Source organism: Rattus norvegicus, chromosome 7 (genome assembly GCF_036323735.1).
Source record: "Rattus norvegicus strain BN/NHsdMcwi chromosome 7, GRCr8, whole genome shotgun sequence".
NCBI lineage: Eukaryota > Metazoa > Chordata > Mammalia > Rodentia > Muridae > Rattus > Rattus norvegicus.
Genome location: NC_086025.1, coordinates 114980357 through 115007893, shown reverse-complemented (window position 1 = coordinate 115007893; position 27537 = coordinate 114980357). Strand labels below are relative to the sequence as shown.

General features: G+C 42.5%; 1 protein-coding gene and 1 non-coding gene across 3 annotated transcripts in view; both read right to left on the bottom strand.

Annotated features, from left to right (window-relative positions):
* The window catches only part of Ep300 (E1A binding protein p300), a 70796-nt gene extending 50759 nt beyond the window's left edge, over positions 1-20037 (bottom strand). For both annotated transcript variants that reach the window (XM_039080287.2, XM_063264683.1), the window contains exons 1-2: positions 18974-20037; positions 2912-3549 (exon numbers count right to left, since the gene is read on the bottom strand). In XM_039080287.2, coding sequence (XP_038936215.1) covers positions 2912-3549; positions 18974-19067 — 732 coding nt within the window. In that variant the 5' untranslated portion in view covers positions 19068-20037. The remainder of the gene's footprint in view (positions 1-2911; positions 3550-18973) is intronic.
* LOC120093921 (U6 spliceosomal RNA) lies at positions 13778-13882 on the bottom strand. The gene has a single exon (XR_005487634.1). It is a non-coding gene; the product is annotated as a U6 spliceosomal RNA (small nuclear RNA).
* Positions 20038-27537: the final 7500 nt, after the last annotated feature.

The window sequence follows — 27537 nt, the reverse complement described above, 5'->3', positions numbered from 1 at the left end:
AAAAAAAAAAAAAAAAAAAGCAAACTGAAAAATACTGTTTAGGACAAGCTAGCTCAGTGAGTAAAAATTAATGAAATGCAAGCTTGATAACCTGAATTCAAATACAGAGAACCCCTGTAAAAGCCAGGAAAATGCCTTAAAGCTTCAAGTCCAAACAGAATGACAATTAAGTGTGAACAAGAAAAAAATTGTTTTTTGTTTTTTGGAGTCAGGATCTCACTGGTCAGACCTGACTGGCTTGGAATTCACTGAAATCCACCTGCCTCTGCCTCCCAAGTTCTGGAATTAAAGATGTACCACCACTCTGCCAGGAAAAAAAAAAATCTAAACAGAAGTATTCTGCATGTCTGCTTATGCATACTCCTGCTCCCAAAGCTGTAAGTTACTAAATGAAAATCTCAGTGCCAGTCAGAGATGCTCCAGAAGCCACCAATACCGACTACTGTCGTTGTTTCAAATGTCTACTTGATTTAGATGGTAGGATACTACTTCTGAAAACCATACACTTTGATTACAGAACATGGAGAATGGAGATGAATTGGAGCTGGACGATTCCTTCTCCTGCTGACTAGCTTTCATGTGCTAGGAGGTAAAATGCAACAGGCTGCTAGGGACAAAAGCCATTGATTGTCTTACCAAGTCATGAACTTTGCAAGCTACAACAAAGCTTCCAAGTAAGATGTCCCCAATGTTGCAATAGTATCATTACTATTATGAGAGTAAAACACAGGTTTCTTGATTGGATTTCAGGTCTACTCCACAGGAGGAAATTCACGTCTCATCCATGTAGTAGCCCAGAGCTATTTGCTAACTAAATTACTATGGTGTCAAAGTAGCGTCTTAATATTTTTGTTTATCCCGACATACCAGTGCTGCTGTATGCATTGGTCCTTGGTCAGAGAAACTTTGTTTTGTACTGGAGAGTGATTAACGTAGAATGCATTAATCACAACTGGCCATGGTACTGAAAATAAATGACTGCTGAGTGTTTAGTGAGAAATGGGATAATTTATCACCCCGTAGACTCAAGGAACATGAAGGAGGACTCCTTTGTAAAATGCCAGACACAATATGACTGCTACGATAATAAACACACAACAAGTGTGGTTACTTGAATAAGACCTGCACAAGAGTCAGTAAGATGGTTCAGTGGGTAAAGGAGCTCGAGTGCATGCAAGTCTGAAGACAGGGTTCAACTAGAATCCAAGTGAAGGTGAAAAGGAGAGAACAAATTCCAGGGTTTTTGGGATCTTCATACACCTGCTGTAGACATGCAATTTGCACACTCACATTATTTTTTTAAAAAAGGGATGGAAAGGACCACGAGGAAGAGGGATGCCTGTACAAGATGGAGTCCATTAACCTTTCATGATAGACAGGGGAGAAAAGTTTATTACTGGCTGTTAATGGTTTGGGGAAAGGAGAATTCATTTTCTTGACAGTACAGTACAGTTGCTCATGCTCCAGTAAGTAAGACCCCACGATCCTAACTAAACTCAGTAGGTCACAAACAACAACAATAAAGACACAAAAAGCTGGGTACAGTGGTCCATGCTGTTAATCCCAACAGCACAGAGACTGGCATATCTCCGAGTTAGAGACCAATCTGATCTACACAATGAATTCCATGCCAGCCAAGGATACAAGCAAAACGTTGTCTCAAAACAACATTGAAAAATTCAAACGAGGTCTAACAACTATTTGGTTATTAAATTTCTTAGGTTTCTTTTTGTTTTTTTAATTCTCAATATTGTCAACTATAAATTATGTTTAAAGTGAAAGATAGAACAACCCTCTTTCACCTCTCCCATACCCCTTGAATGCTAGGCCAGCTAAGGTAAAGGAAAACATTAAGATGGGGAAGGGGAGCTCATCAAACCATTATCAGTGGGTCAGGGGAGGCAGAAAAACCACTATGACTCAAGTCGGCTTGGTCTACATAGTGAATTCTAGGTTGGCCAAAATATCTATCAACACCTTGGGTTTTTATTTTTTCTTAAATTTATATTACATTGTGGCTGTCTTCAGACACACCAGAAGAGGGCATCAGATCTCATTATAGATAGTTGTGAGCTACCAGGTGGTTGCTGGGATTTGAACTCAAGACCTCTGGAAGAACAGTCAGTGCTCTTAACAGCTGAGCCATTTATTTCACCACCACCCTAACCCCAGTGTTTTTTTTTTTTAAATATATTTTTATTTGTGCGTATGTACATGTGCTTGCTTAGTTTTCATGCACAATGTACACATATCTCTCTGGCAGAGGCCAGAGAAAGTTGGATCCTCTGGAAATGGAGTTACAGACAGTTGTGCTAGGGACTGAACTCTAGTGTTCTGCAAGACTAGCCCAAGATCCAGTCTTGTAATAAACACACACAAGAATACTCACACACAGAGGTATTGAAGTAGGACAAACGAATTCTCTACCTCTCTACCTAAACAGTGTTAATACCTACTATCTTAAAATTGTACTTTTATGCTCTTTTTTTCTCTTTCCTCTCTTCCCTTTTTCTCACTTTTCTTTCTTTTCCCTCTCTTGTCTCTCCCTTGTCTCCACCATCCCAGGAAACCTTTCCACGTGGAAAAAAAAATTATACTTTTGTAAATACAAGGATAATGTAGATTCTAAAAAAAGATAAAAAATATTCCAACAGTTAGGGGCCAGAAGATTAGAAATCCATAGGCCATCATCTTGGAAGAATCATCCAGGTACAGGATACTAGTAAAAAATATTTTATATTCAAGTATAAAACTATTTTCTATAAATTTAATAAAAGAGCTAATGACTTGAACCAACACATTAGCTCCTTGGCACACAAATACAAAAATAAACAAACAACCCCAAACTCTTCCTACATCACTAAGATGGACAAAAGTTTACTACTATATACACAAACACAAACACACTCACCTTATGTGACTGGGGGCCTCTCAATCCTGGTTGTCCTCCCATCTGAGGAGAGCCCTGCTGTAGTGGCTCAGTCAATAAACTGCCAGCATTGCCCATGCCTGCATTTGGGTACTGCATGTTTGGCCTTCCCCGGCCTGCTCCAATTGAACCATTCATGACTTGATTGGGCATTATCCCTTGTCCATTGCCTGCAGCCAACATTCCAGGATTCATGCCAGCATTCATCCCTGTGTTCATTCCCATGGCAGGTTGATTCACTGGGCTGTTCATCATACCTGCTGTGGACTGAGTAGGACCCTGATTTGGTCCACTACTGCCCATCCCCATATTGGGAGAAGTCAAGCCTGTCTGTGCCATTGGGCTTTTGACCATGCTATTTATCAAACTTAATCCAGGGCTATTCTGTTGGGCCTGGCTGGCCATAACTTGGCCTGGGCCACCAACTCCCATATTGAGGTTGGGGGAACTACCAGACCTTAGCAATTCTGACAGTTGTTTATGTTTGGAGGCTGCATCTTGTACTATGCCAAGACTTGTCTGAAGCTGACTAATATCACCACCATTGGTTAGTCCCAATTCTGTTGAGTTGATTAATTCATCTGGTAAGTCATGTTCCAGGTCAAACAGTGAACCAAAATCTAAAAACAAATAGAAAAGATAAAGGTTAAATGTGACACAACCAAAATCAGAAGCTTTAAAAAAAAGTTTATTTATTATATATAAGTGCACTGTAGCTGTCTCCAGACACACCAGAAGAGGGCCTTAGGTCTCATTACAGATGGTTGCAAGCCACCGTGGCTGGGACTTGAACTCAGGACCTCTGGAAGAGCAGTCAGTGCTCTTAACCACTGGGCTATCTCTCCAGCCCAATCCTAAGCTCTTAAGACAATTTAGTTCTTGGTAAGCATAAACTACTTACATCTACAACTCTCCAAAGAAAACTAAATGTTTAGTTTTTTTCATTAAAACTAACAGGATTGTATTCTTTAAAAGGCTAATTTTGGTTAGCCAAACAAGCTATAAAACTTAAGAACTGGCCAGATATGGTGGCATACTCCTTTAATCCTGGGACTCAGAAAGCAGAAGCAGGCAGATTTCATTGAGTTTGAGGCCAGCCTGGTCTACAAAGAGAGTCCAGGATAGCTAGGGCTTGTTACATAGAGAAACCCTGTCTTGAAAAACAAAACAAAACCAAACAACAAAGAAATACACAAACAAAACAACAACAAAAAAACCCAACCCAAAACCTAAGAAGTGAGGCATAACAGCAAGCAAAAGAGAACTGAATGCTGGCACAATACCTACTGAATGAGTGGCTAAACTTAGTATAGTATCATTAGAACTTATGCTGGATCAGAGACGACTGACTAGAGAATGGCACTTGCAGTTAAGCCTGACAACCTGAGTTCATGCCCCAGACCCTCATGAATGAAGAGAATTGATTCCTATAAGCTGTCCTTTGACTTTCACACCCACACAGATGACCCATGAAGACATTTACACAGGCAAATTAATGTAAAAATTCTTTTCTAGGGCTGGAGAGATGGCTCAACGGTTAAGAGCACTGACTGCTCTTCCAGAGGTCCTGAGTTCAATTCCCAGCAACCACATGGTGGCTCACAACCATCTGTAATGGGATGCTCTCTTCTGAAGAGAACTACAGTGTAATAGCATATAAATAAAATAAATAAATCTTAAAAAAATTGTTTTCTAATTGTTACTTCTTAGTGTTTGTGTATGGCATCAGAGATCAGCATCTTCCCTGAAGACGAAGTTAGAAGTAGTTATGAGCTGCCTAAATTGGGTGCTGAAAACTGAACTTAGATCCGTGGAAAGGCAGGAGATGTTTATAACCACTGAGTCTTCTTTCCAGCCCTTTAATAATTGTTTAAATGCTAATCTAAATTCATCATGATGGCTTCTGCCTATAGTCCTAGCACTCAGGAGACTGAGGAAAGAACAGGATTACTTGGCTACGGAGTGAAATCTTGTCTCAAAACAAAACCTCCAACTTTTGAAATTAAATCAGGCAATTCCAGGAAAGTAAAAATGAAAACTAAGTACTGTAATACACAAGTCTGGATGCAGCAGAATAGAATCAACTAAGTGTGATTCTACCACGGTTGATCATTTCTCATATCACAAGTATAGCCTTTACTAGTGAAGTGAATTTGCTTACATATGGCTTGTATCCTACGTAACAGTTTGCTTTAACCAAAATCTAGCCAGGAAGTGTTACAAATAATGCCTCTGGGTACCATTAATTGCAAGCAGCCACTCTCTACCTCAGCCAAGAATTATAGTACATATTATAGATTTAGGTTCCTCAATACTGGCACTTTTTTTTAGCATTTTATACCAGCCAAATGCTTTACTGTGTGGCAAAGGGAGAATATCTTAATGGTTCTTAACATTTTCAGATACTTTTATCTGCATTTAACTGCAAAACTTCAAACACACACACACACACACACACACACAAACTTCACACACACACTCACCCAGGCATGCCAATATTATTTTAGCCCATAGTTACAGCAAGCTCCTATAATTCCAGCACTTGAGAAGTGGCCAGACAAGGAGTTCAAGGTCATTCTAGACTATATGAGACAATGCCTCAAAAAAACAAAGTTTGCAGACATCAACAAATTATTGACCTGTTTTAACACTGAAGTATTTTAGTTTTCTTTCCTTTAAAGTTTCCAAATAGTTTCTACATGGAAAAAGCATTAATAGAAACTAGGCATAGTAGCGAACACCTATAATCCCAGAACTTGAAAGATAAAGGCTGAAAGATAAAGGGAGGAAGATCGTGGGTTCAAGGCCAGCCTGTTCTTTTTATTTTTTTTATTTTTTTATTTTTTAAGATTTTATTTTATTGTATATGAGTACACTGTAGCTGCCTTCAGACACACCAGAAGAGGGCATCAGATCTTATTACAGATGGTTGTGAGCCACCATGTGGTTGCTGGGATTTGAACTCAGGACCTCAGGAAGAGCAGTCAGTGCTCTTAACCACTGAGCCATCTCTCCAGCCCCCAAGGCCAGCCTGTTCTACATGAGATCCTATCTCAACATAGTAGTATAGGCTAGAGAAATGATTTAGCAGTTAAAGAGTATGTAGACCTCTTGTAGAGGGCTAGAATTCAGGTACCAGTACCCAAACTAGGTAGCTCACAAGTGGCCTCCTGAGGTATCCACACTCTCAAGGATATCCACACCATTAACACACAATTTTTTTTAAAATCTCTTAAAACAAAATACAGGGGCTAGAGAGTTATAAGAGCACTAATTACTCTTCCAGAGGACCCAGGTTCAAATCATAGCACCCTCATGGTGACCCACAGCTATCTGTGACTCTAAGATCTGATACCCTGATAGAGGAATACATGCAAACACCAATGCACATAAAATATAAATAATTTTAAAAATATATTAATGGGTATTTAATAATTAAATATACTTGAACCTACACAATCAAAAACTAGTGCAGGCTAGAAAAATGGTTAAGTATACATGCTTACTGTACAAGCTTGACAACTGGAAACTAGATGCCTGAATCTGTAATCCCAGTGGAAAGGACACAGAGACAGGGAATACCAAAACCAAGCTGCCAAACAGATCAGATCCAGTTCTCAGTCAGGTGTTCTTTTTTTCCGGAGCTGGGGACCGAACCCAGGGCCTTGCGCTTCCTAGGCAAGCGCTCTGCCACTGAGCTAAATCCCCAACCCCTCAGTCAGGTGTTCTTAAAGACCCTGCCTTAATATAAAAAAGCAGAGTATGATCAAGGACACCCCAAATCAACCCCCGATTTCCACATACAAACATCTGCATGTATATCCATATGGATGCTAGTATGTATACCACATACATACATATGAAAAAATTATTCCACTTCAAATGCAACCACTTTCATGACCCACTCGACTCAATATTTATAACTCTTTCTCTAAGTGTGCCTTTATTTCTTTCTGGGGTGCAATTTGTCATGTTTCATCTAGGCAGGGTTTCACATATCCAAGTCTTGCCTGGAATTCTCTATGAGGATAATATTGAGCTTCTGTTTCCCCTGCCTCATCTCAAAAGTACTGAGATTACAGTTGTGTTACCACCACTTCTCATTTTATATGGCACTAGAGATTTAACCTGGGGCTTCCTGTACACTAGGCAAGCAGGCTAACAGAGCTACATACCCTTAGCCCTCGGAGTCTAGGTGTTTTTTTGTTTTGTTTTGTTTTGTTTTTTGTTTTAACTTTCTTAAAAAAATTTAATAAAAATGGCATTAACATATAATAAGCCATGCAGGAGCTGGAGAGACTGCTCAAGAGAACAGTGTACACAGTTACTGCAGAGGACGCAAGGCACCCAATTCACGAGGCTCAGAACCATTTGTAACTCCAGTTCAGTAGACTTGACATCCTCTGCTGGCCTCCAAAAGCAGCACATTCGTGTGTATAAAACCAAACAAAGATATACAAATAATGAAAACAAACAAAATAATTTAAAAACCCATGGATAATTTGGAACACAGATTTTGAATGAAAGTGATCTAAAGCTACCATTCAAAATTGCTTAATATATTAGCACTTTTTCATTACATCCTTGATATTACATAATTTTTTTTTTTTACTTTTCACTGACATATCCAAGGAATATTTATTATCAGCATATTGAACACAGTGAAGGGACTAAAATAACCTTCAACTACTTAAAATTTATACATGTCACAAATCATGGAGAAAAATCACAAAATAAACGTAGTAATAAAAATAGGAGCAGTCAACAAAGATGGCTCAGCTAGTAAAGGCAGGTGACAAATAACATGGGGGAGAAAAACCATGTAAAAACCAAGGGTCAGAAATACAGCTCGGTTGTTAGAGGACTTGTTTAAAACACATGATGTGTGGATTCCCTCCCCAGTCCCAAACAAAACTTGTCTTCAGGAGCGTGCTAGACACTTGAGCAGCTGAGAATACATACTGCTCTTACAGAACTCGAGTTACAAGTTAAGTCTCCTACTTACATGTATGTATGTGCTTGACACAGGCCTTTAATCTGAGCTCTTAGGAGGCAGAGGCAGAGGCAGATGGATCTCTGTAAGTTCAAGGCCAGGTAGGACAGAGACTCTCTCTCAAAAAAACTAATAAATTACAGGGGTGGGAGAAATGGTTCAGAAGTTAAAAGCAATGGCTGTTCTTACAGAGAAACTAATTCAATTTTTAGGGCGCCAACATGGTGGCTCAAAATCATCTGTAACTAAAGTTCCAGAGGATCCAATATCCTCTTCTGGCACTGCATGCTCATGGTATACAGACATGCATAGGAGTAAAATGCCCATATGCACAAAAGAAAAATAAGTGAAATAGCAAGTAGGCAGATCTCTTCCAATTTGAGAGTAGCCTGGTCTACACAGGGAGTTCCAGATCAGCCAGGGTTACATAGTAAAACCTTAAAAAAAAAAGAAAAAAAGAAAGAAAGATAGAAAGAAAGAAAGAAAGAAAGAAGAGTATATGAGTAAGAACTCAGGGGACTGGGTTGGGGATTTAGCTCAGTGGTAGAGTGCTTGTCTAGCAAGCGCAAGGCCCTGGGTTTGGTTCTCAGCTCCCAAAAAAAAAAAAAAAAAAGAACTCAGGGGACTAGAGTGACAGATCAGGATGAAAGCACTTGCTGCTTTTGCAGAAGACCCAGTTCTACTCAAAGAACCTATATGCATGCCCATGGTACACACACATATATGCAGGCAAACACTCACATGTAAAAAGTAAACAAAAATCAGCTGAATGGGCTAGAAACAGGTTCAGTGGTTAAAAGCAACTGCTGCTCTTGTAAACAGACCTGAGCTCTGTTCCCAGAACCAAAGCTGGCAGTTCATAACCGCCTGTAAGTCCAGCTCCAGGAGATCTGACATATTCTATTGGTGTCTGCAAGCACACAGAGGTGCACACACACATGCACACACAGGTGCACACAATTACATAAAAAATTATTTTTAAATCAAGTGAATGATATATTCACATCAAACCCAAACTTTGTGTTAATATACAACATCTCGACTTTCAATAAACTTCATAGTTTGTTGAAAAGGAGCACCTCCAGGAAGAGTATAAACAGAGAAAGTATCCTATCATTTATTTTTAAAATCTCCTCGAGTTGCCAGAAAGATAGATGGCTCAGTAGGAAAAGAAACTTGCCCTCAAAGTCTGACCACCTGAATTCAAATTCTAGAATACATATAAAAGTAACTGAAACAACTCCACAAAGTTCTCCGACCCACACACCAAATATACACTCAATAAAAATAAACAAAGTTCTCTGACCCACACCAAATGTACACTCAATAGAAATAAATAAAAAGCCTCTGGCTAGGCCGGGACGCGGTGGCACACACCTTTAACCTACAAGCACGCAGGTAGATCTTGAGTTTTAGTCAGCTTAGCCTACAAAGGGATCTTAGAACAGCTATTCTGTCACCAGCTTCTCTCCCTGCAACTTGCTCCATATACACCACCATCAGAACAGTCTTTCACCAACCATTTTCTTACTCCTACAGTTTTTGTTGTGAAAACACAATGACAAATTCCTTACCATGTTTGTCTTATCCACTTCCGTCTCCAAGAAAACATCTAACATACAGTATATGTTCTTTTTTTTTTTTCTTTTCTTTTCTTTTTTTCGGAGCTGGGGACCGAACCCAAGCGCTCTACCACTGAGCTAAATCCCCAACCCCTACAGTGTATGTTCTAACTGCATCATGTGTTCATGTGAAACACCCTTCCCCATGTCTAACAAAAGCTTTCAGCCCTAATGACTTTTGTTAAAATGCACATTTTATTATATGATTTTTTTCAGCAATATCTAAGACCTATGTCTGAATCTGAAATAATCTCTATCAGCTACCTTTTGGGGGTTAGGGGGAGGCAGTGTTCAACCAGGCCTACAGGTTTGTGTAAGCCTGGCTGTTCTGGAACTCAATCTATATACAAGAATTCACAGAAATCCACCTGTTTCTGCCTCCCCAGTGCCGCCACCACCACCTAGCGCCTAGGGTACTTCTAAAGATTACCAGTGCACTAAGGAAACTGTGTGTGTCTGTGTACACCACCTCAGCAGCTCCTATACTTAAGAGCAGAAACTACCTTGTTCATCTTTATATTCCAGATGCCTAATCTTTAGTAAATATTCAGAACTGCTAGCTACAAAGGAATAGACATCAAAGGAAGAGAACAGCACCTTTTTCAATTCAGGAGAAACTTCAAAATGTCCAAGTTTTAGCTCGCTCCCCCAGTATATCCATCCATTCCTTCATTTGTTTATACAACACATACGTATACCCCACACACACTTCTTTCCTATAATCTCTCAGTAAATTACCCACTCATCTCCCCTAACTTGAAACTTGGAAATAATTGTAGATTTCTCCACCTGGCTACTTATACCGAAATCAATATCAAGTTATATCTTAGCCATCTAACTTTCAAACCTTACTACTTTTTTCTATCTTCTGTGATAAAGACCATCCTTACTAAAACCAGAATCCTTTACTTCTCTCTACTCTTACTGTCTCATCCCAAGTCTTACCTCATTTTAATATCCTAAGTATAACTCTGCATCCACGTAAAGGGTTAAAATGTACAAGCTAACAGTAGGCCATAAAATTCACTCAAAGAGGCAGTAATCAGTGCTTTGAAAAACCAAAACTAAATATGTAGATATGGTGGCACATCACTGTAATCCCAGCACTCAAGGAAGCTAAGGCACAAAGAAGGAAGTGCATTTATCAGTAGGTTTAGAGAGATGGCTTCTGCTAGTATAGTGCTTTGCTATTCAAGCATAAAGACCTGAGTTTGAGCCCCTAGGACCATGTAAAAGCCAAGTAGTGACATGTTTTCCCAATCTTGGGGAAGTCGAGAGAGGAGGATCCCTGAGCCTTGCTGTCCAGCCTATCTAGCCTAAACAATAAGCTTCAAATTCAGTGGGCCCCATCTCAAAAAATAAGGTGAAGTGTGATTACAGAAGACAGCCAAAAATCACCCACTGTTCCACACACACATACCAACATACAAACACACATGTACACACACAATAATAGAAGTTTTACACTGTGATCAAGGTTTCTGGCTCTACATTTAAATGTAGTTCTTTTTTTTGGTTCTTTTTTTCGGAGCTGGGGACCTTGCGCTTCCTAGGCAAGTGCTCTACCACTGAGCTAAATCCCCAACCCCTTAAATGTAGTTCTTAATCCTTAAGCTAGGTGTTGATGGCTCAGACCTGTGATCCTGACACATAGGAAGCAGGTAGGGTTGTCATAGTTTGAAGTCAGCCTGAGTTATAGTGTAAGACTCTGTCATTCATGTATGTATATATGAACTTATTTATGTCTTGGTAAGATAAAAGAAAACTAAAAAGCCCTACATTTGTCTTCCTCTTTATAGGAAATTATCTTTTGGCTGGGCGGTGGTAGATCATGCCTCAGGAAGCAGAAGTAAACAGATCTCTAAGTTTTAGGCCAGCCTAGTCTATAGAGTGAGTTTTAGGGCAGCAAGGCACAGGTTACATACACAAAAAGAAACCCTGTCTCAAAAGAAAAAAAAAAGTATCTCTTGTACAGCATAGTGATTTTACCTCAGGACACCAAGGCAAGCAGAAGCATCTCAAAAAATGTCAAAGGTATCTGTGCTACTGTGCTGTTAGCTGTTACGGTGAGCTCCAGGTCACCTTATAGTACAAAATGAGACTTTGTCTCAAAACAACAATAGTGAATGAAGAGACAGCTCAGCAGTCAGTACCTGTTGCTACTGCTAAGGTTCAATTCACAGCACCCACATGGTGCCTCATGTCTCTAACTCCAGTTCCAAAGGATCCAATACCCTCTTCTGGTCTCCATGAGCGTCAGACACATACAGTGTACAAACGTGCATGAAGGTAAAACACTCACACATAAATAAAAATAAGCAAAAGCAAAACTATAATAAAACTCATTTAGACTAGCAAATGAAAATTGAAAAACTGAAAAAAAAATTACTCAATCACCAAAATTTTTGGAAAAAAAATCCTATATTGAATGTTGCCAATAAGAACAATTTGATTCCCCATGTCTCGTATTATTAATAAATACCAACTAATTTTTAACTATTTAGATACAAAACACTTTGTGGTAGCAAGAACATACATTGCTTTGGTTGATTTTCTTAGAACAAACCCTCACTCTAATTCAGTTCCACCTAAAAACCTTTCAGTCTCTTGCTTCCAACTCACAAATGCCAGGATTATAGGTACACCACGATTAAGAGTGCTTTCATTCTTAGGTTTGCCTCGGCTCCCATATTCTTATAGTGCTAGAAGGCTTAAATCTTTAGGTGGGTGATATAAAAGTCTCCTACAAGACTTACTTGATCACTACCTCTCTACACTCCTTACCTTTCAAAGTCCTTCCCTTTGTCTTTACCCATTTTATCTGTATATCCATTAAAATAAAAGTCTACCACTAAGGCCTGTGGAGTTGGTGGTAATTAACATTTCATGTGTGTACACACTGCACATCAAGTGCTGTCCTGAGTTTTAGTTTTCTTTTGTCCTAGGGTCATTTATGTAGCAGTATCACTTTGTAGTCCAGGCCAGACTCTAACTAGAAATAATTCATCTCATCCTCCTAGGGTTTTAGGAGTGAAGTTTCCTGAGCATCGTATAGAACATTCTCCTCATTCCATACTACAACCCTATAATGGTGGGTATGGCAGGCAGGAAAGGAGAACCCAGGGTTGATTTATTGGCCCACAGCTCAGTTAACTAAGGCATAGTGTTCTCAGACTTCTGACTGACTCCAATGCCCACTCTTTCACCACTCATCTTTGTTGTTCAGTAGGTTTTGTTTCTTTTTTTTTTTTTTTTAAAGACTGGTTCTCACTATGTATCTTTGGGTGACCTAGAACCTGCTATGTAGACAGATCATGCTAGTCTCAAAATTATCTTTTCAACAAAACAGTGGATTGTTCTTCGAGGCATTTAAAAAGAATATGTTCTCTAAAAACAAATTTTATATGTGGAGCTAGAGAAATGGCACAATGGTTAAGAGCACTTACTGCTCTTACAGAAATTCTGGGTTCAGTTCCAAGCACATACATGACAGATCCAGTCTTGGAGATCCACACCCTCTTCTGATCTGAGGGCACCAGGCACATCCATGACATGCACATGTAAGCAAAATATTCATATACAAAATAAATCTAAAAAAAGGGGGGGGGAATACCATACCAAATTGCTAAGAGGCTTAACTAATCAGTATTTATCTCTTAGCTCCTCCACATTGTATCTGTATGTGCATGTTCAGCACTGCAAAGCATGTGGTGGTCAGAGGACAAATCTGTAGAATTAGCTCTCCTTTTTAACTTTTACATGAGTTCTAACAGATTTAACTCAAATCTACAGAACTGCACAAGCAAGTACTTTTACCCACTCAGTCGTCTTAACAACCCCATTTTAGGGCTGGAGAGATGGCTCAGTGGTTAAGAAAACTTCTAGACTGCTCTTCCAGAGGTCCTGAATTCAATTCCCAGCAACCACATGGTGGCTCACAACCATCTGTAATGAGATCTGATGCCCTCTTCTGGTGTGTGTGAAGACAGCTACAGTGTATTCACATTTAATAAATAAATAAATCTTAAAAAAAAAAATCTAAAAAAAAAAAATTTTTTTTTTCAGAAAGATACTAGCTATCATATGAAAAAAGTCACACACCTCCCAATCATTGTGTTTTGATTTCATATTTGTTTTGAGGAAGGCAGGGCCTTGCTACATTACTGCCAAGACTGACCTCCCGCACTCAATCCTTCTTGCCATAGCCTCCTGACTGCTGGAATAATAGGTGTGTACAAATGATCATGTCCAACTCATTTTTGTGTCAATCCTTAAGCAGGGGCCATGCTAATCTATGTACTATTCCAATCTTAGTGTATGTGCAGCCAAAACAAGCACAAAATTAAATGTATGGTTTGTCTTAATCTTTGGTATAAATTGTTTCACTAAAGTTCCTCACACTCACAATAGCTTCAAGCAGGTGTAAAGCAGCATATGCCTGTAGTCCTAGCTACTAAGGATGCTCAACTGGAAGGCTGGTTGAACCCTAGAGTTTTCAGACCACCTGGGCAACACAGCAAGATCCCATCTTGAAAGTAAAAAAGAAAAAAAGGGAAATGAATGAAAACCACAAAATGATTATTTCCTATTTCTCATTAATTAATTGTTGGGCATTATAAACTGGCAAAATGACATCTGAATTTTTTTGTAAATTTACCACAAAGAATTACTTTATGCTCCCACTTATCAGGCAATATTTAGTATGTTTACGAACACCACTATGCATTCATCTTCAAGTGTTTCAAATTATTTTCTTTGGGTTGAATAGACAAGAAGAGGTAGAAAACTAAATGCCACAGGACATTAGCCCTCTTCTCCCTCTCTGTCATCAGTTCACTGAACACAAGGTCCTGGTGGGGAAAGTCACCCACACTCCAAGAGTCACTGTCACCAGACATCAGCTTGAGGTCCTATCACTCAATTTACAAGGCCTTGAGACATTTAAGGTAGAGGCAAAGTGTTCTGCTCTACCTCACCGGTCAGTACAGCCACACTTCACCAAATCGTGGGGCTGGTTGTTCACCCTATCTGATTTTAAAGCAACTCTAATATACACATTTTGCAACCAAAAACAAAACAAACAAAAAACAAAAGAAAAAAATTAAAGCATAATGCCAGATCTGGGCAAAAACAAAGCAAAACACAACTCCATAGATGTATTCTAGGTAGGATAAGAAGTCATTTACTTTATATAGCATTATCTTGAGAAAAATAAAACTTTTTAAAAAAAATGTGTGGCTTGCCCCTGTAATCCTTTACTGGGGAGGAAGAGGCAGAAAATTGCTATAGAAAATAATTATCTCTACCATTTCTCTAGGCACACATTAACTTAGTGGTCAAAATTCAATGTAGACTTCACACGCTATGTCCTTAGTGCCTTTGACATTGGGTAGAGATTGGTTTGGTACATAAATCCAAGCCAACTCAGTTATCCACACAGTAGGGCTACAAAAGGAAATCTTTACCTAAAACTGTTACCCATCTTACAAAGCCTGTTCTTAAGTGTTCTTTAAGTGATTTCCAAGCAGCAACAAAATGTTCACTGAGCAATGAAGGAAAAAGGTCACACTCATCACTGCCATCACTTAAGATCAGCAGAAATAATCAGTTCAACAAGTATTCAAAAACTTACCTATTAACTTCTGTGAACAATTTTACATATAAAAAAAGTTTACAAATAGCTTTTATGGTCTTCTAGGGGAGAAAGAATAGAAGAAAGTTAAGTTTCAAGCAGGACACTTAGAGGCAGAAACAAATAGATCTTTGAGCATGGTCTTCATAGAGAGTCCCAGGACTGCTAGAGCTACATAATAAGACTCTATACCAAAAAACAGAAAAGGGAAAAAAAAAAAGAATGAAATAAAAAAGGTTAAAATGCAAACACTGAAGTACAAAAACAAAGACAGAAAGGAAAGAAGGAAGAAAAAAAGGAAGGCAGGCTTTTATTCTTTCCCATTTCAACACAAAATGTGAGCCTATAAACAAGGCATTGGGCTCAACCTGGCAATTTCGTAAAGTATTTGGGGACTTCTTAATTCTGCAATATCACCTAAATTCAAAAGCTGGCAGGATTTGGGGGCTCACACCTTTAATCCCAAGCACTTGGGAAGTAGAAGAGGACAGATCTCTATGAGCACAAGGCCAGCTTGGTTTATATACGGAGTTCCAGGACAGCCAGCATGACTGTTACACAGAAAAACTTTGTCTTAAAAACCACAAAAAGAAAATAAGAAAAAAGAGTGTTGGGGTAGGGTGGTGAGGTGGGCCTGTGTGCAAGTTGGGGAAATACTTATCTGCTTTGTGATACTTCAGAGCTCACCAACGCACAGACTTAGTTGCTTTCTTAAGAAGAAAATACACTCAAATATTTGGTAGGTATACAAACTGTACTTTTATAAGCCTAATTTACTTTTTTAAAAGTTTGTAGAGTCTGGCTGGAGAGTGGTTTGACACTGGCTGCTCTTCCAGAGGACAGGGGTTCAAATTCCCAGCACCCACATGGGAGCTCACCCCTGCCTGCAACAAGTTATAGGAGATGCAACACTGTCACAAAGACATATAAATACACACACACACATACACACACATACACACACACACACACACACACACACACAACACCAATGCACATTAAAAAAAAATTTTTTTAGAATTTTGGCCAGCTCTAGATAAAATTAAAATCAGGCACAACAACCAACATTCATGTTTATAAAATACCCAACGGATATCTTAAAAATCAAAATGCAAGCCAGGCCATGGTGATCAATGATACCAGGCAGAGGCAGATAGAGCTTTTATTATGAGCCCGAGTTGAGTTCCAAGACAACCAAGACTACAACCCCGGGGGAGGGGAGGGGGAGAGGATAATCAAAATAAAGACATTGCAAGCTTTAAATGTAAAATGCTTCCTTACAAGTTGCCTAAAAACGGTTACTATCACTTGTTTCTGGATCCAAGAACTACCAAAATGTAATGGCACCATCATGGTAAATTCATTCCCCCAGCCTTGGCAAAACAAAAGGAAACTAGGCTAATATAATTTAAATTATATACCTGTTAGGCTTGGTGGCACACACCTTTATCTCCACCAGGGGGATCAGGGGGGAGGCAGAAGCAATCATCTCTCTCTAGTTTGTAGGACAGCCAGGGCTATGTAGTGATACCCTGAATCAAATTTAAAAAAAAAAAAAAAAAAAGCCAAACAAGCCAGTCCTCGAGACATAGGACTTTAATCCCAACAAATGAGGCAGAGGCAGGAGGCCTCTGTGAGTTTGAGGCCAGTCTGAGCAACATGGCAAGTTCAAGGCCAGTCAGAGCTACAAAAACCCTGTCTTGAAAACAAAACAAAACAACAACCAAAAAAAGTTGAATGGAATATAAACTTAAAAAGAGCAAAAAATTAACCCTCACTACAATGTTAAGAGAAGAAAAGTTACTCATATTAATATAACCCTTAATACTAAGAATAAATCAATCTCAGTATTGAATTTTTTCACCTTTAAATCTCTAGTAATTGGTGCAGGTCAGTGGTGGCACCTGCCTTTAGTCCCAGCACTTGTGAGGTAGAGGCTGGTGATCTGAGTTCCAGGACATCCAGGTCTACACAAAGAAAACCCCAGCTCCCAGCCCCCACCTTCGCCCCCTCAAAAAAGACTCCAGTAATTGCATTCAAAGATATGCAAAGCAAGTTTTGCTTTTTTTTTAAACCATGAGTTAGCCAAAAGCTATACAATTTAGCAAAATACATAAATCAGACCAAGAATGCAATAGTCCACCTGAACAGAAAGGTATGAACAGACTTTAAGATTGAATCACTCAAATCAGAACATCAAAAATTTTCATTTTAAAAAGTTTTCCATACAATATTTCATGTTACTGGTTATGTCAAATTTGGCAACTTGTGAACATATTACAGAAGTACATTTATTATGAGGGTAGGGAATGAAACAAAAATGCAAAGCGAATGTGTCTATAAAATTAATGTCTATGCCTATGAATTTTAAAGACATACTTTTAAAAAATTTCTTTAAGACCTCAGAAACTTTACAGCTGAAATGCTCACATATAACTAAAGTTAGAGCCTTAGAACATTGCCAGACTCATCCTCCTTCCCAACTGTTGCAGCTAGCAAAACTCATGGTTCACAATACAGCTGCTAAAAAAGCAGAGTAAAGCACTAGTTCTATCTTATTTTCATGCCTTCGTCATAAATCCTACTGAGAAACATGGCCCACACGTTCTCTACAACTCGCAGGATACATTTAACTCCATTATACACTCCGCGGGCAGATCGAAGATGTTGAGCCTGTTCTCTGAGTTCAAGAGATGCTTGTAGTAAGGGGGAACATCTTGTGGACTGTCAGATGACCAGTCATTATTCTTCATCATCCTGGCCTCTCAAACAAGTCAGACAGCAAGAGGACCAGGTCGGTGATCATCAGAATAACACTAAACTAACAGTAAGTAGAAAAAAGAACAGACGGTGGAAAGTCTCCCTGCAGGTCTCCTAACAAAGGGGCTGACTGAAGAAAAGAATTCCTTGATCTTGAAAACTGAAATTGCAAAGGTCCAAAAAGTAAATCAAAATAAGCATACAAGCACAAAACCTACTGTACATTTTCAAACTTGTACAGTCACTTTAGTTGGAAGTTCATGACTGGGACTCTTTCAACTTCTTATCTCCATTTCTAAGTACCTAATTCCAGAAAGGCTTCATCTTTTCTCTTTCCCTTCTAAATAAGAAGGGTGACAACAAACTGCAAGGGAAATGCCTCAGGTCTCCTCACCTGATCAAACACCCAGTTTGAGACATTTTGGTTTCACACCAAATAGATATAAAATAAACTGCGGTCCATACTGATTCTTGAGCCAAGGATGGAGAGGGGACTTAAAAAACAGTATTTTGTTGAACTTTACGTTACACTTAAAACCTTGTACTGCACACACCAAGATTTGTCTTCCACCCCCATTCCTTAACAGAAAATCTGCTTCACAGGAGTAAAAACCTTTAAAGGTGGAAAAGCAGAGGGAAAAGAATTAAGTGCAACAGGGGAGAAAGATTTGAAAACCTCATTCGCCAGTAACAAAAAATAGTAAAAGTGCATAAAAGCCCTTACACACAACTGTACCGGCATTTCCCAAATTAAATTGCATGGAGCCGACAATAAAGGTCCATGCAGCTCCCACTTCCAAGCTCTTAATTCCAGAACACACAACCATCTGACATGACATAGTGTTGCAATGAATGTATCAGAAGGCAAAGAAAATGGTTGGGCTGCTGGACGTCTTCAACCAGTCCATTCAAAATCCTTTAAAATTAAACACCGGCCGGAGAAATAGGAAGAGATACACAGAAATACCCTAGAATGAAGGTGCAACCAGCAGAAAAGACGAAGGGAACTATGGAAGGCCGGGAGTCCCGAGACTAACCTGTGCCATCGCTGGCGGACGCCGAGAGGGCCGGAGATGAGAGTTTAGGCCGCTTGGCTGAAGGCGGCCCGGGTTCCACCACATTCTCGGCCATTTTTAATTCTTTCGGAGATACAACCGAGGAAAAAAAACGAGAATCCTGAGGAAATCTCTTCTTCGAAACGGGGTCCCCGCCCCGCTCCTAAGGGTGGGCTCCGGAGCTCCGCCGCCACCCAAGAGGGGTGGGGGAAGTTCCTTTTTCTCTTCGCCTGGTTGCGGTGGCCGGAGAGGGATGCGGACTCAACAGAAATGGTAGGGGCAAGTGCGAGGGGCCGGGCCTAAACCAGGCCGGGAGGAGGGTACAGCAACACTGATCCCACGAGCACGTCCGCTGCAGCGAATTCTCGGGAACTCACAGCTCTACAGACGCAGTCCCCAGCCCGCCACAGCGAGTCCCTGCCCAGCCGAGGTCTCTCGGAGCTCCGCCGCCGCCATCAGCCTCTTCCTCCTCGGCGCTGTCCTCCTCCTTCTCATCGCCACAAGGAGGCGGGGGCGAAAAAAGGGGGAGAGGAGGAGGCGACCAGAGACACTCACCTCCTCCCGGTGCCCCCTCCCGGGCTTGCGCCCCCACCCTGCGAGCCCTCCTCCTCCTCCTGCCGCTGCGCTCTGCGCCGCTGCTGCCGCACCGGCCCCTAATGGCCGCACTGAGCTCACCCGAGCCGAGAGCCAGACTGGCGCCGGAGCCACCTCACATCGCGCAGCGGACAGCGGAGGCGCGGCGACGAAGCCGAGCGTGGAGCTCGCCGGCCCGAAGGGCCAGGGGGGCCGGGCCGAGCAGGGCGGCCCGCCCGCAAGCCCGCGCCGACGCCAAGCCCACCGACGCGGCCTCTCCGCGCGCCGCGCTCTCCGCCTCCACTCGCAAGCCCGTGGAGGAGAAATAAGTACGGCCGCCTCTCTGGCCCTCACGCCCGGCAGCCAGGTGCTGGGAGCTCCCGCCCCCCCCCGGGGGCTCGGCTCGGGGGCCGCCCTGGACGGCGGGCGAAGGCGCCGCGGGGCGCGGGGTTATGTAATGGTCCCCCCTTAGGCGTCGACGCCGGCCCGGGCTGCAGTGGGGGTGTGTGCGGGCAGGAGGGGGCTAGGGGTCGCCTCAGCCTTTGCGCCCCGGGCCCCCAACCACTGTCTCGGTCGCGGCCGCTGCTCTCCGGCCTGGTACCCCCCGCACTCCCTGCTCGCGCAGTTCGCACTCAGCCGGGCGTCCCGCTTGCCCCACTCTCGCCCGGTCCCTCTCGCTCTCTCCTCCCCCCACCCCCCCACAGGCTAGCACACAAACAAGATGGCGGCTGTTGTTTCTTGCCTCTGCCGAATCCTCCTTACAGGATAGCGGTAGCGGCGGCGGCCGGAAATGAGCCAAGATGGGGGGGCGGGGGAGTGGAGAGGGGAGGGGCCGAGGAACCGGGGGCGGGGCGAGGGCGGGGCCTCCTCCTTGCAGCTCACACAATGGGGGAAGCGGCGCCTGGGGGCGGTGCCGGCTCCAATCACGGGATCCGCCCAAGGGCCCAACGCGGTAGGCGCTTCCGCAAACTCCCCCGGCGTCATTCGGTGGCTCCCTTTAAAGGGGAGGTCTTGAAAGAGGGGGGCTCCGGCGTAGACTTAGAACGTATTTTCGGTCGGTGGACACTTAGGTTCCTGGGCTGGGTCTTTGCGCAGAATGTAGTCGGAGCTCTGGCGCTCCTCTGTGAAAATGAGCAGAAACAAGTTGGAGCGCCCGGGTTTTGCCCTCTCCGGTTGATCTTTGGAACTCCATTAAATCCGCCAAGCACCTGTGTGTTCAGGATAGAAACATTCCACACTCTTCATCGCCTTTTCGAAAGGAGCAGTTCATTTCTCAAAGTCACATTGCTAGTCCTTTAAGTTTCCTCTTGAAATGTCTGATTCAAAAACGAAAAATTTGGACTAGGATAATATTGTTAGAAAAATGGGGTGGGGAGGAACCACAGCAGTGGGAGGCTGTTTAGGACTAGACCGTACATGCATTTTTTTTTTTTTTTTTTTTTTTTTTGCCTATTATGTGTCTACACATCCTTACCAGCAACCACTCTTAGAAAAAGAATCCTTGAGAATATTTTTCTGGACCTGCCTGAAACTTCCAAGGTCTTTTGAAGGTATTTCCACCCATCTCTAACAGATGAACTTAATAAAAGAGCACTTTCTGCAGTGCCTTAAATATAAATATGGGAGAGGACAAAAAAATGTCAGGTGCTAAAAATCCATAACTCTAGAAAAGAGTGAGGAAATGCTCCTAAGAAGCTAGTGTTAGAGCAGTCCAATTCGAAGCAAAAAAGTAGGGAGCATGCTTTTAGGGTTCTCAAATTACTGGATTTCTGTGTTTGGGACCCTCAAATATAGGGAAAGTACCAAGGCTGTATGTGACACTGAAGGAAAACTTCCAAGATATTACCTACTGGATGGGTAGTAGGCTTGCCTATTCTTCCTGTGGCCTGAAAAGTTCAGTCACCAGTACTACCAAGAAAATAAAATTTTTTTTCTCAGATTTGTTTTTTAATTATGATTATTTACCTTGTGTGTCTCTGTTGGTATGTATAAATGTTTGAACATATATACCCATGACCCACGTGGAGAGGTCAGAGGACAACCTGGAGAAGTCACTTCTCCTTCTGTACCCATGTTATGGTTCCAAGGATCCAACCAAAAGCTGGGGCTGAGCAATTGTTTCTACACTTGCTGAACCCTCTCATCAGGTCATATTTTCTCACATTTCATATCTTGACCTGTTTTGCTAGTGGCCAGACATCCTCCATTTTTGCTGTTTGACTTCTAAGGGTATAGCTTGAGAAACCAGAATTAGCTGGGTGGTGGTGGTGCATGCTTTTAATCCCAGCACTCAGGAGGCAGAGGCAGGTACTTCCAAACCAGCCTGGTCTACAGAGCAGGTTCCGGGATTACACAGACAAACCCTCTCTTGAAGAAAGAAGAGGGACTCTAAGCTGGTGAGGTTAAGACCAGACTTCCATCCCCAGGAGCCATGTGGTGGAATGAGAACTGACTCTGAGACATGACAAGCATCTAAAACTCATGAGAATGAACCTGTGAAACAACTCTAGCTGCCCACCACAGGAATTCTGTCTTGTGACCTTCAAACCTAGTGCAGGCAAACTAGTGGAGAGTAGGGGGTGCAGTACCTGAGAATCGAAGCCATGGGTTGCCTTAGAGAAAGGGGCAAGTTGATTTTTACATGGAGACAAGGTCTCATTAAGTTCCCAGGTTATCTCTGGACATGCAATCCACCTGTCTCGGCGCCCTGAGCGTTGTCATGATAGGTGCAGACCACCACACGTGGCTCAGGACGTCCTTAAAACTCACAGGAGAGGGGTTGGGGATTTAGCTCAGCGGTAGAGCGCTTGCCCTGGCGGGGGGAAAAAACTCACAGGAGAGGGCTGGGGAGATGGCTCAGTTTTCAGAGTGCTCTGCTAGCCTGTGTGAGACCCTGGGCTCAACTCTCCAGCATCACAACTGGGCATGGCTTACACACACCTGTATAAAGGGTAAAGGCAGGTCAAGAACGGGACCTTCACAGTAACCTGCACTACTTCAAAAGTGGGGTTATGCCTTTTGGGAGGAGGAGGCAGGAAGATCTCTCAGTTTGAAGGCCTGCCTGCTCTACATAATGACAGGACAGCCAGAACTACATAGAGAGACCCTATCTCAAAACAAAACAAAAAACTGTGAGATTTCAGGGGCTGGAAAAACCACCCTTTCCAGAAGACTCCAATCTTGATTCCCAGCATCGACGTGGCAACTTAAACCATCTGTAACTCAGTTTGAGGGGACCCTATACCCTTTCCTCCAAAGACAGCAGTCATGGCCCACATACATACATGTAGATAAAACACTCTTAAAGTGGAATTATATCCAATGCAAACAAGGGAAATTCAATCAGTCATAGGTTTAGATTGTGGAAGTCAGGCATGGGGGCACATGCCTTTAATCTCAACAGTCCAGAAATGGAAGCAGGCAGATATCTGGGAGTTCAGAGCCAGCCTGGTCTACCCAGGGTTCCAGGAAAACCAAGGCTGCAGGAGAGAGACACCCAAAAGAGAAAAAGACTGAACACTGGGTTGAGGATTTAGCTCGGTGGTAGAGTAGGCTGCAGATGTGAATTTTAGGATCTGTCCTCAGCACTGAAAAAAAAAAAGAGGGAAACGTTTATGCCACACAAGTTGTCTCTTGTCATTTGTGGGGAACGAGGATACAGTGAAGGCTAGCAGGGAAGAGCTGGGACAACGAAGCCAGAAAGAACCAGGCTTAAAGGCCAGCTTTATCATCTAGAAGCTTTAAGATTTAGGCTGATTAATCGCCCGTAAGGTGGGATTCGTAATCAGGCCTAGTTTATTCTATGGCTGAGAGGTAGAGCATGGAGTTAGCACGAAGCCTTGTGCTCTAGCCCTGTCACAGGGTGGAGGAAGGATAGTGATACCACACACAAGGCCTGGTAGAGTGACCCCTCAATACACCACTTTACACCTTCCTAAGGAATCCAGAAGGAATGGAAGCAGGGGCACTCAAGTCTGAGACCGGCCTAGATGACAGACTCAAAACTCTGACTCCTAAATTGGTGAAAAGGTAAAGAGGTGTTTGTAACTCAGAGAAAGCACTAGACAGAGCCCTAGGGAGACGACCCAGTTGGAAAAGTGGTTGCCACACAAGCGTGAGGCCCAAGCACTGATTCCCGTTACCCATATCAAGATAAAATTCCACACGAGGAACTCCAAAGTTCCCCTAAGCAGCAAACTATCCTGACAGGGGAGCTCCAAGTTTAATGAGACCCCATCTAAAAATTAGGCGATACCCAGAGAAACCCTGTCTTTGAAACACCTAAAAAGCTAACAATGAGGTGCAGAGGTCTAGAGGAAGACATCTAATACTGAACTCTGGCCTCTGCGTGCATGTACACACAAGCACATGCTACGTGACTCCAGCTACTGGGAGAGTGAAAAATGAAACTATATGAGCACGTTAAAACAGAAAGCTCCTCATGAACATTCCTGGGTGCCCTGACAGTTGCCATAGATTTGAACCCTAGACAGAAGAGGGAACACAATCTCCTTGTATGTGCTCACCTCAGTTATACTTGGCCAAGACAGCCCCACATGAGCCATAGGGGTCAATCTGTCCAAACCCTCCTGCTCCCCCTTTTTTTCCTGTTTTTTTTTTTTCTTTTTTCTGGAGCTGGGGACAGAACCCAGGGCCTTTCGCTTGCTAGGCAAGCGCTCTACCACTGAGCTAAATCCCCAAATCCTTTTTTCCTGTTTTTTGTTTGTTTGTTTTGTTTTGTTTTGTTTTGTTTTGGTTCTTTTTTTCAGAGCTGGGGACAGAACCCAGGGCCTTGCGCTTGCTAGGCAAGCACTCTACCACTGAGCTAAATCCCCAGCCCCTGTTTGTTTTTTAAGGTTTATTGAGACTGAGTTTCTTCTCTGTGTAGCCCTGGCTGTCCTGGAATTCATTCTGTAGACCACACTGGCCTTGAACTCACAGAGACCTGCCTACCTTTACTTCTTGAATGTTGGGATTAAAGGTATGTGCTCTCACCACCACCTGGCTTTACTTCCATAGTCTTTTTTTTTTTTAAGGTCTTTATTTTATTTTTATGTATGCGAGTACACTGTTGCTGTCTTCAGACACACCAGAAGAGGACATCAGATCCCATTACGGATGGTTGTGATCCTACCATGTGGTTGCCGGGATTTGAACTCAGGGCCTCTAGAAGAGCAGTCAGTGCTCTTAACCTCTGAGCCATCTCTCCAGCCCACTTCCATAGTCTTAATGAACCTCCTCCAAAAAGAAATTGGTCAATTCAGAAGAAACTGCTACTTAAGACTATCCTGATTAGTAAATTCCTGGGAGCACTAGAGGGAACAGTTCTTAACAGGGCACAGGGAGCGAGACTATGGAGAGTTCGTATTAGATATGGAATGTCATTTTGGGAAAATAAACTTCTGGGAATAATACCAATATATGGATGTTGTCTGAACTATGAGCTTAAGACAAAAGCTGAGGTTGGCAGTGCATACCTGTAATCCCGGCACTGAGGAGGCAGAGGCAAAGGATTCAAAGTTTGAAAGTCCAAAGCCAGCCTAGGAAACACACCCAGCTCTGTCTTTAAAATAAGGATTTTTAGCAGAGCAGTCGTAGCCGATCCCTTTAATGCCAGAGCCAGGTGGGTCTGTGAGTTCAAGGCCCTTGTCTATGTGGTAAGCCACGCCTGGTATGAGAGAAACCCTGTCTCAAAAAAAACCTAAATAACATTTAAAGTAAGAGCTGGTTGTTGGTGGCACACACCTTTAATCTCAGCACTTAGGAGGCAGAGGTAGTCAAATCTCTACAAGTTTGAGGCCAGCCTGATGCACAAAGCAAGTTCCAGGACAGCCAGGACTACAAGAAGAAAACCTGTCTGGAAAAAACAAAAACCAGGAAGAAAGGGAGGAAAAGAGGCAAAAGGATATCTTGTATATAAACACACACATATACATATACAGTATACATTCTGTACAATTATTGGGCTAAAGAGATGGCTCAGCACTTAAGAGCACTGGCTGCTCTTGTAGAGGACCTAGGTTTGATTTCCAGCACCCACACAACCCCTCACAACCCTCTGTAGCTGCAGTTCTAAAGAATTCAAAATCGGGCTGGAGAGATGGCTCAGTCTTTAAGAACTCTGACTGCTCTTCCAAAGGTCCTGAGTTCAATTCCAGCAACCACACGGCGGCTCACAACCATCTGTAATGGGATCTGATGCCCTCTTCCGGTGTGTCTGAAGACAGCTACAGTGAATACATAAACATGAATACATAAACAAATTCTTTTTTAAAAAATGAGCTACAGCTATAGCGTACTGCAGTGTACTTATATATAATAAATAAATAAGTCTTTAAAAAATTCAAAACCTGCTTTTGGCCTCTGGCCTCTGAGGATATCAGACACATATGTGGTGGTGCACAAACACTCATGCTGCCAAAAATACTCATAAATACAAAACTTTAGAAAAGAAAGAAAGAGGCACACAACTTTAATCCCAGGACTCGAGAGGCAGAGGCAGGCAGATCTTTGTGAGTTCAAGTCCAGCCTGGTATACAGAGTGAGTTCAAGGACAGTCAAGGCCACATAGGGAAACCCGACCTCAAAAAAAAAAAATTAACGTTAACGGTGGATCCGGTAAGATGACTCAGTGGATGAAGTGCCTGCCACGCACGCATGAGAAGCCAGATTTGGACCCTTAGCACCCACAAGAGCACCCAGGTGACACAAACCACTTACCTGCAATCCCGGTGCCGGGAGATAGAGGAAGGAAGGTTGCTGGCCAACCGGTCTAGCCAACTGGTGAACTCTACATCCAATGGATCCTGTCTCAAAAAAATTGGATGGAAGGTGAAAGAGAAAACCAGCCAACATCAACCTTGGCCTCTATGCATGCGCCACACACTGCCCCATCCAGGGGCATTGTCTTAGTCAGTAATAAACCATGACCAAAACCAACTTGGGGAAGACAGGGTTTATCTCATCTTGGAGCCCATCATCCAGACAGGCCAGGGCAGGAACTCTAGGCAGGAACCTGGAGATAGGAGTTGATACAGAAACCACGGAAGAGCACTGCATAATTTGCTCAGCCTACCTATGTCATCCTGGAGTGGCACCGCCCACAGTAAGCTGGGCCCTCCCACGTCAATCATCAATCAAGAAAATGTGCTACAGGCTTGCCCGAAGCCCAATCTGGAGGGGGGCCTTTTCTCAACCAGGTTCCCTCTTCTGAAAGGACACTCGCTTGCACCAAACTGACATAAAACTAGCCAGTGCAGGCACATGCACCACAGACGTGCATGGACGCACACCACACACACACACACACGTTCGCCACAAGACACATACGTGATATCTTAAATATGTTGCAAATCCTGATCAACTCAAAATAAGCAAAACCATGGCTCAGAAAGGTCCTTTTGTAATCAAGAGAGAGCTTTCAACGGATGGTGATAGAAACGTATGCAAATGAGATGGCTTTCTGATGCCTTGTAGCCCCCTTAGCTCAAGCCATGCCTGGTAACTATGACTGCAATGTGTAAATCTATCAGACTGGGGTGCTACCTAAAAGATCTCAAAATAGCTCTGCTCTGTTTGCTGTGGTAGGCGTATGTTCCAATCAGAATAGCTCATTCTTTACTATTGTTGCTATGGGACAAACTATTGGCTCTCAACCTTAATCCCTTCCTCCAGAGAGGGAGGGTGGGCAGAGGGGCTGTGGAAGAGCATCTTTCCCAGAGTCTAATGTAGCTGGAGTGTCCTCAGCAGGAGATGTAACCCAAGGCATCTCGTGTGTAGCTTCAGAAGGACCCTTGGGCACATGACCTTGGAGATAAAAATATCAAACAAATAAAAACCTAGTTTTAGCTGGGCAGTGGTGGTCCAGTCCTTTTAATCCCAGAAATTCACAGGCAGAGGCCAGCCAGGTCTACTGGATTCCAGGACAGACAGCCAGAGCTACACAGAAAAGTTGTCTAGAAAAAAAAAAAACG